Below are 14,046 nucleotides of genomic sequence, written 5' to 3'. Positions count from 1 at the left end.
TTGTTTTCTTGTTCATTACATTCGTTGTGCGGAATACAGATAGTAATTTAAATCACGCATCAGCAGTTGGCCGCATTTCACGGATCTTTGACCCATTCTGTGAGTAACAGCTGCGTATACGTCGTATAGGCTATAATATAAAGTTGGGCATACTTTGGTTCAATGCTAGAGGGTATTAACGAATCCGATGGTAAAAGGAGCCCCGGATCTTAAAATTATATAGATTACCAGAATGATGATTCATCTAAGTGAGACTTATAAACTCACCGTTGCAAATGCAGAGTTGTAAGATCTTATATTATTCAAATAGTTTTTTTTTTCTTTTACTTTATTTATAGCCTATGTAGTTCATGTTGATAAAATTTTCTATGAACTCAGAATGTCGATAAGGAGCTAATTTTACCTTCCCCTTGAGACAACATAAGGAGAAAATAATTGTGTCGTTTCCCTGTTAGTCTGTTCTGACTCTAAATTCATAGATTTGCAGTAGTAAAAAATCCAATCTAACGACCCCAATCCAAAAGAGTTGGCATTTTTTTAGGAACTTCTAGAGCACATTTAACACTATCACTGTTATTTACTTTTTAGTTCCATGGTTCTCCACGTTTTTTTTCATTCTGGTTGTCTCTTTACGCACAGTTTCCACCTTTTCTTTTTCTTTTTGTACTTTTCACACCCTGGGGATTATGATAAAGTTGTATAACACTGTAATGACCCGAGTCAAATTTGGCGTTTAAACATCAAATCACACACTTTTTTCGCCAGTACCGAAATCGTAAGTCACAGTTTCTCAAGCAACTTCCCTGTGTGCCTACTGGAAAAAATAGTTAGGGTATAGTTCACTGATCAATTGTAGTTCTACATATCCAGAATACTCGCCATCTCGAGAAGGTAAAGATTGGTACTACTGAACGTCAAACACTGATCTTAAGTAAGATTCATCATCACCTACGATCAAATGTTTGTATGTTTCCCACTCATTAGCAATTATCTGCACAACTTGCAAGTGGATTTCCCCATGATTGTTCTGGTGGGATAAATGATTTTGATCGGAACAAACAGTTTCCGTCCCCTACTTTCGGTATTATTTCACGTTCCATCCATACCCTAACTCAAACTCAATTACCACTTTCCTTTGGATCATTTTGCATGAAAAGTAACACATATTTAGAAAATACAAATTTATATTTACACGTATTCGTAATCGCCATCTCCAGAAGGTAAAGTTTGGTACTGCTTAACGCCAAACACTTACCTTGAGTAGTATTGATCACCTATGATAAAATGTTTGTATGTTTCCCACACATTAGCAATTTTCTACACAACCTGCAAGCGAATTTCACTATGATTGTTCTGATGGCCGTAGGGAATAAATTATATTGATCGGAATAAACAGTTTTCGTCCCCTACTTTGGGTATTATTTCATGTTCCATACTCAAACCTAAAATCAATTAGCACTTTCCTTCAAATCAGTTCGCAGGAAAACTAATACAGTATACGAAAATACAAATTTTACACCAAAACATAGGCTACAAATAATTGTTTAAATAACACATTTTGGTATAATAAGTTTAAGTTAACAAATACACTTTTCCTTTATCAAAATCATGTCTGTTTTTAACAGGAACTTCTAGATTAATAATTACATACCGAAAGTCAGGTTATAAAAATAATAACAAATGTCTGACAAACATTAAACAGCTGACAAATCATTTATAAACTGTGTATTATAATCTTCAATAAGAATTGTATTGACTTGACCTTTAAAGGGCTGTAGTGCTTAGCCCTTAGAAAAAACGTAAATTCTAAGGAAGTTCGGCAAATCCATGCATTAAATTACATCCTTTAATTTGAGACATACACATCTTGTAGATCGGTCCAGTAATAACTGAGAAAACAGTGTTACAACTGTGTATTAAATATATAGATTTACCTATTGAAGTTTGTATCTTTATTTTTATGGGTCTGATTTTATTTGTTTGGTTTTAGATAGGCCTACTTCCTACATTTTTGTATTATTATGGCAATAAACTATTCTGATTCTGATTCTAAAGTGTGTTTTTTAGTAAAATAAAAATAGCTTAGTATAAAATGAATAAGTTTGCCAAGTTTGATCAAAGTATATATCCATTAACAAGGAAACTACCTACCGTACAACATTTTACAATATTCTCCATAAAAATAACACGGAAATTTTAAAATTATGATTTTTTTTAATTTTTTCCACAACCAATAACTGTACAAAAACACTTTGATATACATTGTTTTTTTTTAAGCTCTTTAAAAAGGTCTAGAGAGAAATTGGGAAATTTTGTGTTTAGAGGGTCAAAAATTAGATAAACCAATTTCGATCACATAAAAGCCCCCGTAAAACCCCGTTCCCATGGTCCGATCATGCTGGTTCACAAACTCATTCAAGTTTATCCCACCTTACACCTTCAAACCGAATTTCATCAAAATCGGACAAAAATTACTCAAGTTATCAAGTTTAGGACATAGGCCTATGTATATACACACAAGGATTCAATGGTTAGGCAAAAAACTGTATTCAGCAATCTGACACATACTTTCTCCAATTAGCTTGTCAAGAACCTTAATCTTGTTTTAGCGGTGGGAGTCACATGTAGTGATAACTTTTGAACCATAATTTTTACAGCAATGGGGATCAAAGTATAGTTTTGTTTACAGGTTATAGCCAGGACTAAAATTCTAAATATTGTAGGCTAATCAAAATCGGTAAAGCCTAGGCTACTTTTTTTAATCAGATTTTTCTGTTATTTTATGGGTCTTATGGGAAAACGCATACTGCAAGGACTTATCAACATAGGTACTAAATTTCAATAAAAACTTTTCCAAATTATAGCCTAAATCAAAATATCAAAATATTACATTGGCTAAACTCCATTGGCTCCTTTACAAAACGTTTCAAGGAATATTTAGCCTACACAAAATTTCAAAAGCCCATATATTTTTTGCTGAACATTTGATTTGGTTTGGTCAAACGGACTGAATCCATCTGTAGTAGGCCTAAGTTTACAGATTATGTAATAAAAACCGAGCAAGAAACCATAGGACTAACACATAAACAACTGTGGTGTTTGATATTGCCTTAAGGAGTTTTTAAATAAAGTTGATATTCTAGAAGAACCCAGCACTGAGATAAAACCCCCTACCACTGTAGCTATGTGTTCCATTAAATGTGAAATGCCTCTGAAAAATTAAGGCATCTGAATGCTAAGCATAGCGTAAGAACTGTTTAAAAAAATAAGGATAGCCTACTTTTTGCAGCTGTACCAAAATAAGTTAAGTATAGCCTGCTTTCCACCTACTGTGGAATGGATTCATGTGAAATTCTCAACAAGGAGTCCAAGATTGGAGGAAACTCTATATACTGAACAACAGAGTCACTATTCATGGCAATTGAAACATTGGGTTCGGTGAAACATCGGATTTGATCTCCAGAACGATTGTGTGTGAAGTGTGTACTTATGTTTGTGTCAAGAATCAAGAATTGGTTTGAGTGTCTTACTGAATTTTATTAGGCCTAGTCCTGGATATCACCAGCCAATAAAAAGGGTTCAAGTGAAGCCCATAAATATATTTACAAATGAAAGAAAATGTACCTTGCCTAAAATCATTGTCAATTAAAAATACTTGATACTTGTAGGTATCCCATTAGTAGCACGGGTGTGCCATGGTCGTCAAAGTTTTGGCCTATTCTTGATTTAAGAACTCTTCTACTGAGTAGTAAGGCTTAGTTGTTAAATATTCTTTAAACTTGGATTTAAACTTCTCCGCATCTTCAATTTCCCTTATGGCAGCTGGAATTTTATTGTAAATTCTTATGCTCGTAGGTCTTGGTCCATCTCTCACTAAACTGGATGAAACTTGTGGAAAATGTAACATTTCCTTCTGCCTTGTTGAATAGTTATGGATTTGTTGATTTTTTGGAAAATGTTCTGGCTTCCTTTTAACTGTCACTGCAGACTCAAGAATGAACAGAGCAGGCAGTGTGAGTATATTCAGTTGTATAAAGATTGGTTTACAATGTGATAAGTAGGGTTTTCTCGCAATTGTTCTTACTATGCCTTTTTGAAGCAAAAATATTACGCTCCGCCAAAGGACTATTCCCCCAAAATATCACACCATAATTCATTAAATGCTATGGAAGCATCCAAAATAAACTTTCAACAGTACAGCTTGATCAACTGCTTAGATAATAAGCTTAGGACATTTAATTTCCCAAGGCCACAATTAAAATTGAATAGAGATCTATAGGCCTAGCCTATATGAATATGCCGGTACGGTAACTTACCTATTTTACGTTTTTTAAACAGATTTAGGCTACTTAAATTAAACACATTGGATGAGTTTGAGAGATAAGTTACATGGCAATGAAGTCCGACCACAAAATTTACTGTAGGCCTATGTCCAAAACCAACTCTCGTTCTAGTCTAATTTTCTATGACACTGCCGTCAGGATACTGGAGAGGGCAAAATGTCCTAGACAGGACGCAACCTGAAGTCATAAGATAATGGACGTAGGCTAACTTACATACCTGACCACCCAAAGTCTGGACTCAGAATCAGCCGGTGTCTGTTTTCTTGACTAATCAGTTTTTAAGCTACACAGTTAATGTGCCTTACTTAACTTATGCTTTAAATGTTTAAAAGCCTACTTATTAATTTTTACGTTTAAATATGATACCGTAACTCTTAATATGAAGAAAGAAAACATCCTTTGAAATGCCAGATGATGGCTCCACTGAGCTGGATTGCGTTTGCGATTTGAATGGATTGCCTACCCTAATAGCCAGTTATTTAACACGTGGTTGCTGCTGACCACTAGATACCAGGACAGCGCTCAACACTGCGTAACATTACTTACTTACTTGAATACTTGATCTCTTCATCGTTGACCAACAAATGTTGGATTAGATTACTATATACAAAAACACTATTTACATATATACAATTAAACTGAACTGACGGATTTGACTTTTTTGGGGAAGGCGAGTGGCTTGTCAAACAGTTCTTTTCATTGCCGCTGATACATTGAATTACAGTAAAAACAACAGTTGATATACTGGATAGCAATGTTCTGCAATACAACTGGCTTTGGACATACTGTAGTACTAAGTGATTCTGATGGATAGCAGAACTACTCAGGTTGCAGTAGTGTCACTATCTAGCAGGAAAGAGCTGGTGGTGATTTTGCGAAACTATATTTTTTATTATCAGAAAAGTACGTCCCCAGAAAAGTACGAGCTGCAAAGAAATATAGGACGCTCGTGACGAGCTGGTTGATCCATGGAAACGTTAAACAACAATGAACGGTGACGTTCCGGAACGTTCCTAGCTCCTGGCGCCGTGGCCCAGCTGACATTCCGAAACGTCCGTAGCAGCGAATGAGTTTAGGCCCAACCTTTTTTTAAATATTATTTGTCAATCCAGAGGCTATCTTAACATGTAAGTTAAGTACAATGAAATCTAATCCACTTAGATTATAGGCCCAACAATTTATTTACATGACTACCGTTAGGCCTTATTAATTGTGATGTTGGAGGGAAACTGAAAGTTCAAGCTGGGCCTATTTAGAATTAATGCCTCATTAGACGCAGGCCTAGGCCTAACTTAGCCTATTTTTATTTATATACAGTAACTTATGTTGCCTACCTTATTTAAATTGAAGTGACAAAGAATAAGAAGGCTAGCTTAAGAGCCTTTCCTAAATATACTTAGTTAGTAGGGCTAAAAGCTTAAAGATTGTTAAATCAAGTTGATATCCTTACCTTTAAAATTTTTGATAACCAATTTTTTAGCTGCTCCTGGCTTTAAATTGACTAAGGTTGGAACTGTCCTATTTAATCCATTAGCTGCTGGGGTCAATGCAGAAAAATTTGCACGCTTTTGATTAGTGGCATCCGTCATATTTTCTTCGTGTTTGACAACTTTACAATAATGATCACTACCACTAGAGTTTCTCTTCCTCTTCAAAGTATTTTCGTTTTCACAATCTTCTCCTTGTGTATCAAGGACTCGAGTTCTACTTAAATTTGACATAAGATCGCATGACACGGCCGAGGCCCTCAAAGAATAATATTAATGTATAGCCTATAATGAGTTTAATATAAATAATCAATTAAAAGTTTCACAAGCACAGGGTTTCTCATAAAAATGCAGAACATAGACATCATAGCCATGGACCGATGATGGACCTTCTTTCATCTAAAAACAGCAGTGTAAACAATGCCTCTTGGATCGTGTTTTTACAAGTCATGATAATTTTCTCTTTTAGTTGGAATTTTGGCCTATATGTAAGAAAGTGTAACATAAATAATGGGGACACTTGTTACACTATTTATAAAACGTAAACGATAATATGATAATATTATAGGCTAACCTTTGATAACGATGGTATTGGTAAAACGAGAGAGGTTTAACCATTTATCATAGTAAAAGGTTCAATAGAAACAATGTTCTAGTATAATAGTTTTGTATCCTCCAGTTTTCCTGCTAACATTTATGTTATTAGGATATTAGGATATTATAATATATATATATATTAGGACTGGGACGGGTGGCGTCGTCCTGTAATCCAGCTACTAGGAGGTCACGGATTGTGGATATTTATAGGTATGCACTGTGGATGGGATACTCCCTGGTGTGGATTAACGTCCGCACTGGTGAGTATTACGACTATCCGCAGTACTATCCTGATAATTAGACCAATTCGTATATACCAAGGAAAAAATGTGGTTCGGATTCCACTATAAACTGTAGGTCCCTTAGTTACCATTAGCTGTTTGGGCTATTAATTAACAGCTGTGTCTAAGGAATGTCGGCCTTAGTCACTAACAAGACTACAAGATCGCGCCACTCATCCTACACTCATCTCCATTCATACTTGGCTTAAAATACCTACATTGTATGGTCGCCATTTCATAAGAAAGTATTAAAGTATTAAAAGTATTATAATCATTTTATAAAGATATGATAACTATATTTTGTATCAAAATGTTGGATATGAAAATACCAAAACTTAATGAGCAGAGCATGTGTAATGTGGATACGGCTTTTGTTATTTACGGCATTTCAAATTAAAACGTAGGAATGAAATTAAATATGTAGTAGTAAGTACTGTACTGTGGTACCGGTATCTGTACAAACACGAAATACAGATGAGATTAGTTTAAGTTAGAATATTTCTATAAAAACCTCTAATGGTACCAATAATTATTACACCAGCATACACGATGAAATACTGGTATTGTTAATTAAAATACTTGAGATTGAATACGATCTATTTTGTTACATCAACGGAACGGATCTATAAAATCAATGATGGTAGGAGCTATCGTCAAGTTGTTTTTGTTGTCCATTGCTTCCATGACAACGAAACCCGTCTTATCGATGTTGAGGAGGCGTAGTGGTGGCAAGGGCATGTTCCTTTTCCGTAGTCGAGCTAGCTGTAAGCCTGTAACACTTGAACTTCGCCATGGCCAGATACTCGCTACCTCTCCTATTCCTCAACCTAGGAGGGGAGATGGTTTATATCCTTGATCAGCGGCTTCGTGCACAGCAGGTCCCTGGTGACAAGGCTAAGAAAGGTATTCATAAAAGACAATACCGCTAAAGAACTGTTACCCTCAAGTCTTCTATCCATCTAGATCTAGACTATTCATGTTTTGTTAAATTGGCACTTTATGTAAATATTCTATTTATGAAATACGTGTATTGGATATTTACCCATGACATAATTAGATACCTACTTAACTCAAACAGTAAAATGGTGCTCCTGTTAAGAGAAATAGATAACAAAAAAATCTATTGTGTTACTTAAATCTAAACACTTAATTGGAATACAGAATATTGCCACTCTCTCTATACTGAAGACAGATCTAAAATATGAAACTAAATTCTACTGTATTAAATGTTAGACTCCCACTTTTTACTAATGGAGAAAGTTGTTTTCGTCAAAAAATTTTTCTTTGAGTTTTGACATTAAATTGTCAGAGGTTTTGAGTATATATCCGTTTTGGGCCCCTTGAACCAAAAAAGTGGTTTTTGAAGTGATGTCTGTCTGTGTATGTTTCTGTCTGTATGTGTGAATGTGTACAGAGCTCAGAGCTACCACACCTGTAGTCCGATTTATTTTTATAAAATTTGGACAATAGTCAATGAATGTAGGTAGCAGCATGAATCAAACATACTCTCTTAGTAGATTTTACATCCATATGGAACAGCTGAAGCCAATTTTATCGTTAGTTCTGTTCACTGTAGATGTCGCGTTTTGTTTACGATATTTTCTTGTTATTTCAGTAATTTAAAACCCTGTTTAACCAAACAAAACAATATAATCATAAACAATAACTCATCCTCTAGTTATGTAACCAAACAGTAAAGCACAAATCATGAAATTAACTCTAAAATAATGGGAACAAAATTTCCTCAACACTAGCCACCAGTGTCACCTGACATGAACTAGACACGAAGAAAAAGAGCTTCAAAATTTACAATGAGATGGGAAGTCTACTTGTGTTGATTAGTCCGTTAGTCCATGGTAGTAAATACTAAATCTATGGTATCTTCAGGATTTTTTCATTTTTTTAGATTTAGATTTTGAATTATGATTATCTCCATAAAACGCCATACACATTCAATAACAGAAAAATGTTGATTAAAGAACAGTCTTGACCAAGTTTGATTAAAATTGTGTTTCTTAGTCATAGTCCTTTTGACTTTAGACAGATAAATGTACCGTACCACTGAGATAATAAAGCTTTGTAAAAATGTGAAAATATGAAGATCTAGCAAAAATCAAAGGAATTTCTGTAAACATACGCTAACTTATCCCTGTTTCAGTTCTGATCGACATAGTTGGTATAATGCTGAACCAAAGGTTCCTAGAGGAGCTCTTTAAGCCTCAAGAGGTTTACAACAAAGACGCGCTGCGCAGCGTGTTTCACGACTTGGCTCACACCTCGATAATGAGACTCAGTGATGACAGCATGGGCAAGCTGTATGACCTCATGAGGATGGTATTCAAGTATCAGGTATGTTATCTGAAATCCAGACATACAATTATGCTATCATGCAACAACAAAAAAAGCACTAAAGTAACACACAGTACAGTATTACCATTGACAATTGGATACTGAAAGTATTATACACTGCAGTTTAAAATTGCTAAAAAAATTATATATATTTTGCTTTTAAAAAAGTGTCTAACGATACATAAAAAAGTGTCCAATCTTATATTGTCTTCTGCCTCAAACAAAGTTCAGGAATAATATTCTCTGATATCTAGTACCAGGACAACCTGCTCTAGGCAGATTAATCGTACCAAATTTTATGCTTGACCAGTTTCAAGAGTTTTATCCTTATTGCCAAAGAATGTTTGAATATCTACATAGAAGGACTGAGCTTGGGAAAGTTCATTGGAAATACAACAGTAGTTTTAACAGGTATAATTTTCAAAAATTCTTTGTAAGAAGTTTTTGTAGTAAGTGATGGCGAGTGGGGAAAGGAGAGCGGGGGGAATTCGCTCTAGACACCAGCGACTGGTGCTAGACACCACTTAAATTTACCATGGAATGTATCCTCTGTTTCTTACTTCTCTGTGGGTGTTCTTAATTTACTACCCATAAGCAAAGTCAACCAAGAAGTTAATTACCTTACATTAGTCAAACACCTCTATTATTTAAACTTTATAAAATGGCAATTTAATAAAGCTATATTTTAAATTTCCAGCTTTTTGCTGCTGCTCACCCCAAAGACCTGCTGCTGATTACCTTGAATCATCTTGACTCAATAAGGAACCTTGTTAATAACCAGGCCATTCACAAACAGCTGGATAATGCTTATTTTCTTCTAATCAAGGTAATTTGAACTTAAACACATAGGTTTAACAGAGAGAGGAAGGTTTTTAAGCTATGATTGTAGTCACACAACTCTAGCTGGGTACCTAGGTGTTAAATTTGTTTTTCCTACAGTTACCTAACAATGTACATGTTCTCTCACTGATTTGAGAAAGCAAAGTGGCCAATTCGCTCATCAGTGAGACAATGTTAACGTTGTCTCACTCTAATTACTTTGTCTCACTCCAGATTTGCAACGTGCAGGCATGAAATAGTGAGTGCGTAACATACAGGCAACGTCGTATACGCGCGAAATACGTTGGCAGCACTGGCTGTAAATCAGCTGGTCAGCTGTTGTACTGTTGTATTTGTCACTTCAAATTAAATGTTATATTAAAAGTTCACTTCTGTGTAAAAATAGGTTATGTTTCCTCACAAATTTATTTGTTTTATGGTAACTGTAGGAAAAGTATAATGTGCAACTCGAGTTCAAAGTACAATTGCCTCACTCGAGAAACCAATCCTCACTCGCCTACGGCTCGTGAGTAAGGATTTCTCTCGAGTGAGTCAATTGCTCACTTTTCTCACTAGTTGCACAAATAACTATTGTTAGAAAGTATTTCGGTAGTTTAAATGATCACTTTTTCATTTCGCAACTTCTACAATCACAATTTCCTACACCATAAAAACTGTTTGTTGGATAGCCCCTGCCACAAAAAGAAAAAACAACATATTCTACATTTGCCTATATTGTATCTTTCCTAATACAATTTTTTCAGATTTTCAAATAAATGGCTTAATAATTGACTCAGAATTACTGGAGGGGTAACTTTTAATGTTTTAGTTAACATATTTTGTATTTTTGCCTCAGACCTATGGTCAGATGGGCAACGGAGAGCTGCAGAGATTAAGATACCACATTCTCAACTTCTTTCAAGATATGAGGATTCGAGTTTCAATTTTCATGAGACAGAGTCTACAAAACAGCAGCGGATGTTTTGTTATATCTCCAAGTTGTGTGATCCCTTACGGTAAAATAACCTTACTTTTGTTTTACAACTTTAGGCCTACAATTATTCATTCATAGTTGATTTAAAACCGTATCTATGAGTGAGGCTAGTTTTCTTAGTTATTATTATTACAAATTAAGAGAGACACTCAACCGGGCATAATTTAATCCAAGTACGAATGTGGAATGAGTGTAGAACACATGATTAAGAAGCCCTGGTTACAGTGTTTCCATATGCCCAAAACAAACACTCCATTAGGGGGTTGAGAGAATCCAGTTTTATCCCACTAAAGAAAAATCCTAATTTGACTCATAAACATTTTTCTGTTCTATCCCAAGTGGTATTTTTGGTGTATCGTGTTTCAATTCAAATCTTTTTTGCTGTAGAAAAGTAATTAATGGTTTTTGTAGTAAAATCGTATAAGTTTTTGTAATTGTCAGTTTGTATTTTATGGAAATTAATAATAAATAAACAACTATTTAAAACCTTTTATAATACTGTGCTAAAATTTTTTCTGATTGGTTTTTTTTTTGTTTTTTTGGTTGGATATGTGTTGGTTTGTTTTTAGAAAGCAGTATTAACATGCATCAGAGCAAAACATACTATCTTATACCGTCTTTATCAGGCACATAGTCTAAAAATTACGTTGTTGGAAAAAAAATTCTGCGTATAGAAACACTGCTTGTACAGCATTACTGACTTTAGTGTTAGCAAAACGGGAGTGCCAATGGAGACCAGGTCAAGTCCCTTCAAACGCACGCACCCCCACAGGTCTCCATCGGCACTCCCGTTTTGGTAACACTGTAAGACCAGCTGTTTCTTCAGCAAGTGGCATTTATCAAAAGCCCCATGATCAAGAACAGCTGGGCCCAGTTTTACCTTAAAAAAGTTATTGGACTTTCAGGATCAAACCAGTGAGCTTTTGACCATTGGGTGAGCACTATAAACACCTAGCTATCTGGTGCTATTGACTAATACATTAATAAATTTTACTATTAAGCTAAGCACGCACTGGGTCGGGACGGCACGGACGGACGGTACAGACATTCCACACTTTTTTAATGAACTGTGTACACTGGATCGGTTGGTACGGGATGTACGGCCGATAAGGACATCCCTCTTTTTCTTAGTAGGGTGCACGCACTGGATCGGTAAGGAACGATCAAACTATAGACACCTCCACAGTCTCTGCCAAGCATTTGTGCTGAAAACTACGGTATGAAAAAGACTAGACCGTATCGTCCGAACTGAAATGCGCCCGCGTACTGTAGACGGCACCAAAGTGGCAGGCGACTCACGGGTACGGACATCGGAATGTCCTAGAAATATATTTTCAAACTTTCTTTCGGAAGGTGGAGGGTGTGGATGGTCCTGTCCCGACCCTGGCGGCTTAGTGCACGCACACATAAGCAATCAATGCTGAAAATTACAATCCTGTACATGCCGTCCCGAATCAGTGCGCGCTTAGCTTTATCATCCTATAACTATCTTAACAATCCTTAGGTAATGAAATTCCCGGCACCATAAGAGTGTACAGCAATGATGGTTGCATTCAAGATCTTTGCACCTTCACATCAGGAGGAGAATACAGTCAAGCTAGTGACGTTGGATCCACTGAGCTGAGAGGAACCCGACACACCGTCCTTGGCACAAATGTGTGAGTTTATTTGGAATTTTGTTGCGATCTTGACTTCAACTCATTTACATATAAACTGGAATACTTATTAAGAAAGCTGAGGATATAGAATGATAATTAAGTGGTACTATGCTATAATAAAAGATTGTTGATGTTGATAAGAAGAATCCCACTTTAAATCTTTATGTATACTTTATTCTGAGTTGTGTACTTAAAATCTTCTTAGATCTAGCATTTAGGTCCAATTAAGGAAAACAAATATTTCTTTAGAAAGATTTAAATATTGTTCAAACACAATTTTTTCTGTTTCCACTCATTTTACAAAGAAAAATTAAAAAGAACAAAATGAAATCCTCTAAATGTCCCTCTTTCAGGGATCTACAATTTTTTTTCAGGTGGGTTTCATGTAAATATATTCCTACAGTCTTAATAAGATTAACATTAAAATAGTATTTTTAATTTTTAATCGTTTGAAAATTTATTGAGGTGATCACGGTATACAAGGGTTATCAGAAAGTGTTTACATTGGGAAAATTATTAAAGTAATAAAAATATATCCGTGGAATAATTCAGATATGGATATAGATCTAAGGATGTGTTGTAGGTACAGTTTGTCCGGACGGGTCACAACAGAGGAGACCCAGGTGATGGACCCAGCTGATAGTGAGGACTACAGACAAGAATTGAGTTTGTTGGCCAAACAGCTGTTGGGCTCTGTAACTCCCAGCAGCCAGGAGCACATCAGACTGGACCTGTTCTTGGACCAGGACGGCAACACTCTGTCAGTAACAACTTAAAGGATAACATTTTAGATTTTTGATGCATTATTTTAATTTTTTTCAAACTTTTTTAGAGATAAATTGTTACTGATGTTTGTCTTTAGCTGGAAAACATTACCAGAAGCATTGAAAGTTACCTACTTACTTTGGGTCGTCATTTTTATTTATTACAAATCTGTCGACATAATGCATTTGCTATATAACAATTTGTTCATTAAATCGCCATAAATTAACATACAAGATACTTCAAAAGAGGAAGCTGGAACAAATCTAACAAGGAGGATACTTTACTAGTTATTAATTATTACATTGTGGTTTTTTACAGCGAGGCTAATTCCCCTGTCAAGCTTGACGTGACTAGAACTGACGCTGAGCCTCTTTACACTGAAAGTCTCCACAAAGTTATGACGGAAATGACCGTTAGTGGACCCATGAGTGACCAGAGCAACGTCAATGTTGTAGATTTGCTGGACAAGTTCCTTTAAGACACAATTTATTTGTTCAAATAAATAATTAAAACTGTTTAACATTTTTTTTCCTTATGCTTTGGTTAGGAAACACTGAGTTTTTTCCCTAAATTAAACTGATTCAACAAAGTTCATGTTTCTGGCCCCTGGACTATATTGTTAAGACAATAATAGGTTTTACATACCTTCGTGAAATAGTCCAAGGATTAATATTGCTCAGCTTACATGTTTTGTAGCGAAGACAACATTTGAGTCGCGACGCGCCAGACTAAATCAGTATTATGATAGCGCTA

General features: G+C 35.4%; 2 protein-coding genes across 2 annotated transcripts in view; one reads left to right on the top strand and one right to left on the bottom strand.

Moving 5' to 3' along the window:
* The window catches only part of LOC128990008 (cullin-4A-like), a 38,317-nt gene extending 32,092 nt beyond the window's left edge, over window positions 1-6,225 (bottom strand). The window contains exon 1 of the mRNA XM_054412216.1: window positions 5,794-6,225. Coding sequence (XP_054268191.1) covers window positions 5,794-6,064 — 271 coding nt within the window. The 5' untranslated portion in view covers window positions 6,065-6,225. The remainder of the gene's footprint in view (window positions 1-5,793) is intronic.
* Window positions 6,226-7,499: 1,274 nt separating this feature from the next.
* LOC128991010 (protein OSCP1-like) lies at window positions 7,500-13,771 on the top strand. Its single transcript, XM_054413710.1, has 7 exons — window positions 7,500-7,611; window positions 8,867-9,057; window positions 9,755-9,883; window positions 10,733-10,892; window positions 12,375-12,528; window positions 13,112-13,288; window positions 13,612-13,771. Exons 1-7 carry the CDS (start codon window positions 7,500-7,502, stop codon window positions 13,769-13,771), a joined length of 1,083 nt encoding a protein of 360 aa, XP_054269685.1.
* The last annotated feature ends 275 nt before the right edge of the window (window positions 13,772-14,046 follow it).

This window comes from Macrosteles quadrilineatus, unplaced genomic scaffold (assembly GCF_028750875.1).
Source record: "Macrosteles quadrilineatus isolate MER2022 unplaced genomic scaffold, UCM_ALF_1.0 Scaffold_3__2_contigs__length_128488019, whole genome shotgun sequence".
In the NCBI taxonomy this organism is placed as follows: domain Eukaryota; kingdom Metazoa; phylum Arthropoda; class Insecta; order Hemiptera; family Cicadellidae; genus Macrosteles; species Macrosteles quadrilineatus.
This window is presented reverse-complemented; position numbering and strand designations above follow the sequence as displayed.

Excerpts from the sequence above, each read along its gene's own strand:
- LOC128991010 (XM_054413710.1), top strand. The coding sequence starts at position 7,500 with ATGGCCAGATACTCGCTACCTCTCCTATTCCTCAACCTAGGAGGGGAG. Across the intron at positions 10,893-12,374 it reads AAGTTGTGTGATCCCTTACG|GTAATGAAATTCCCGGCACC; the intron begins GTAAAATAACCT and ends AACAATCCTTAG. Across the intron at positions 13,289-13,611 it reads GACCAGGACGGCAACACTCT|CGAGGCTAATTCCCCTGTCA; the intron begins GTCAGTAACAAC and ends GGTTTTTTACAG.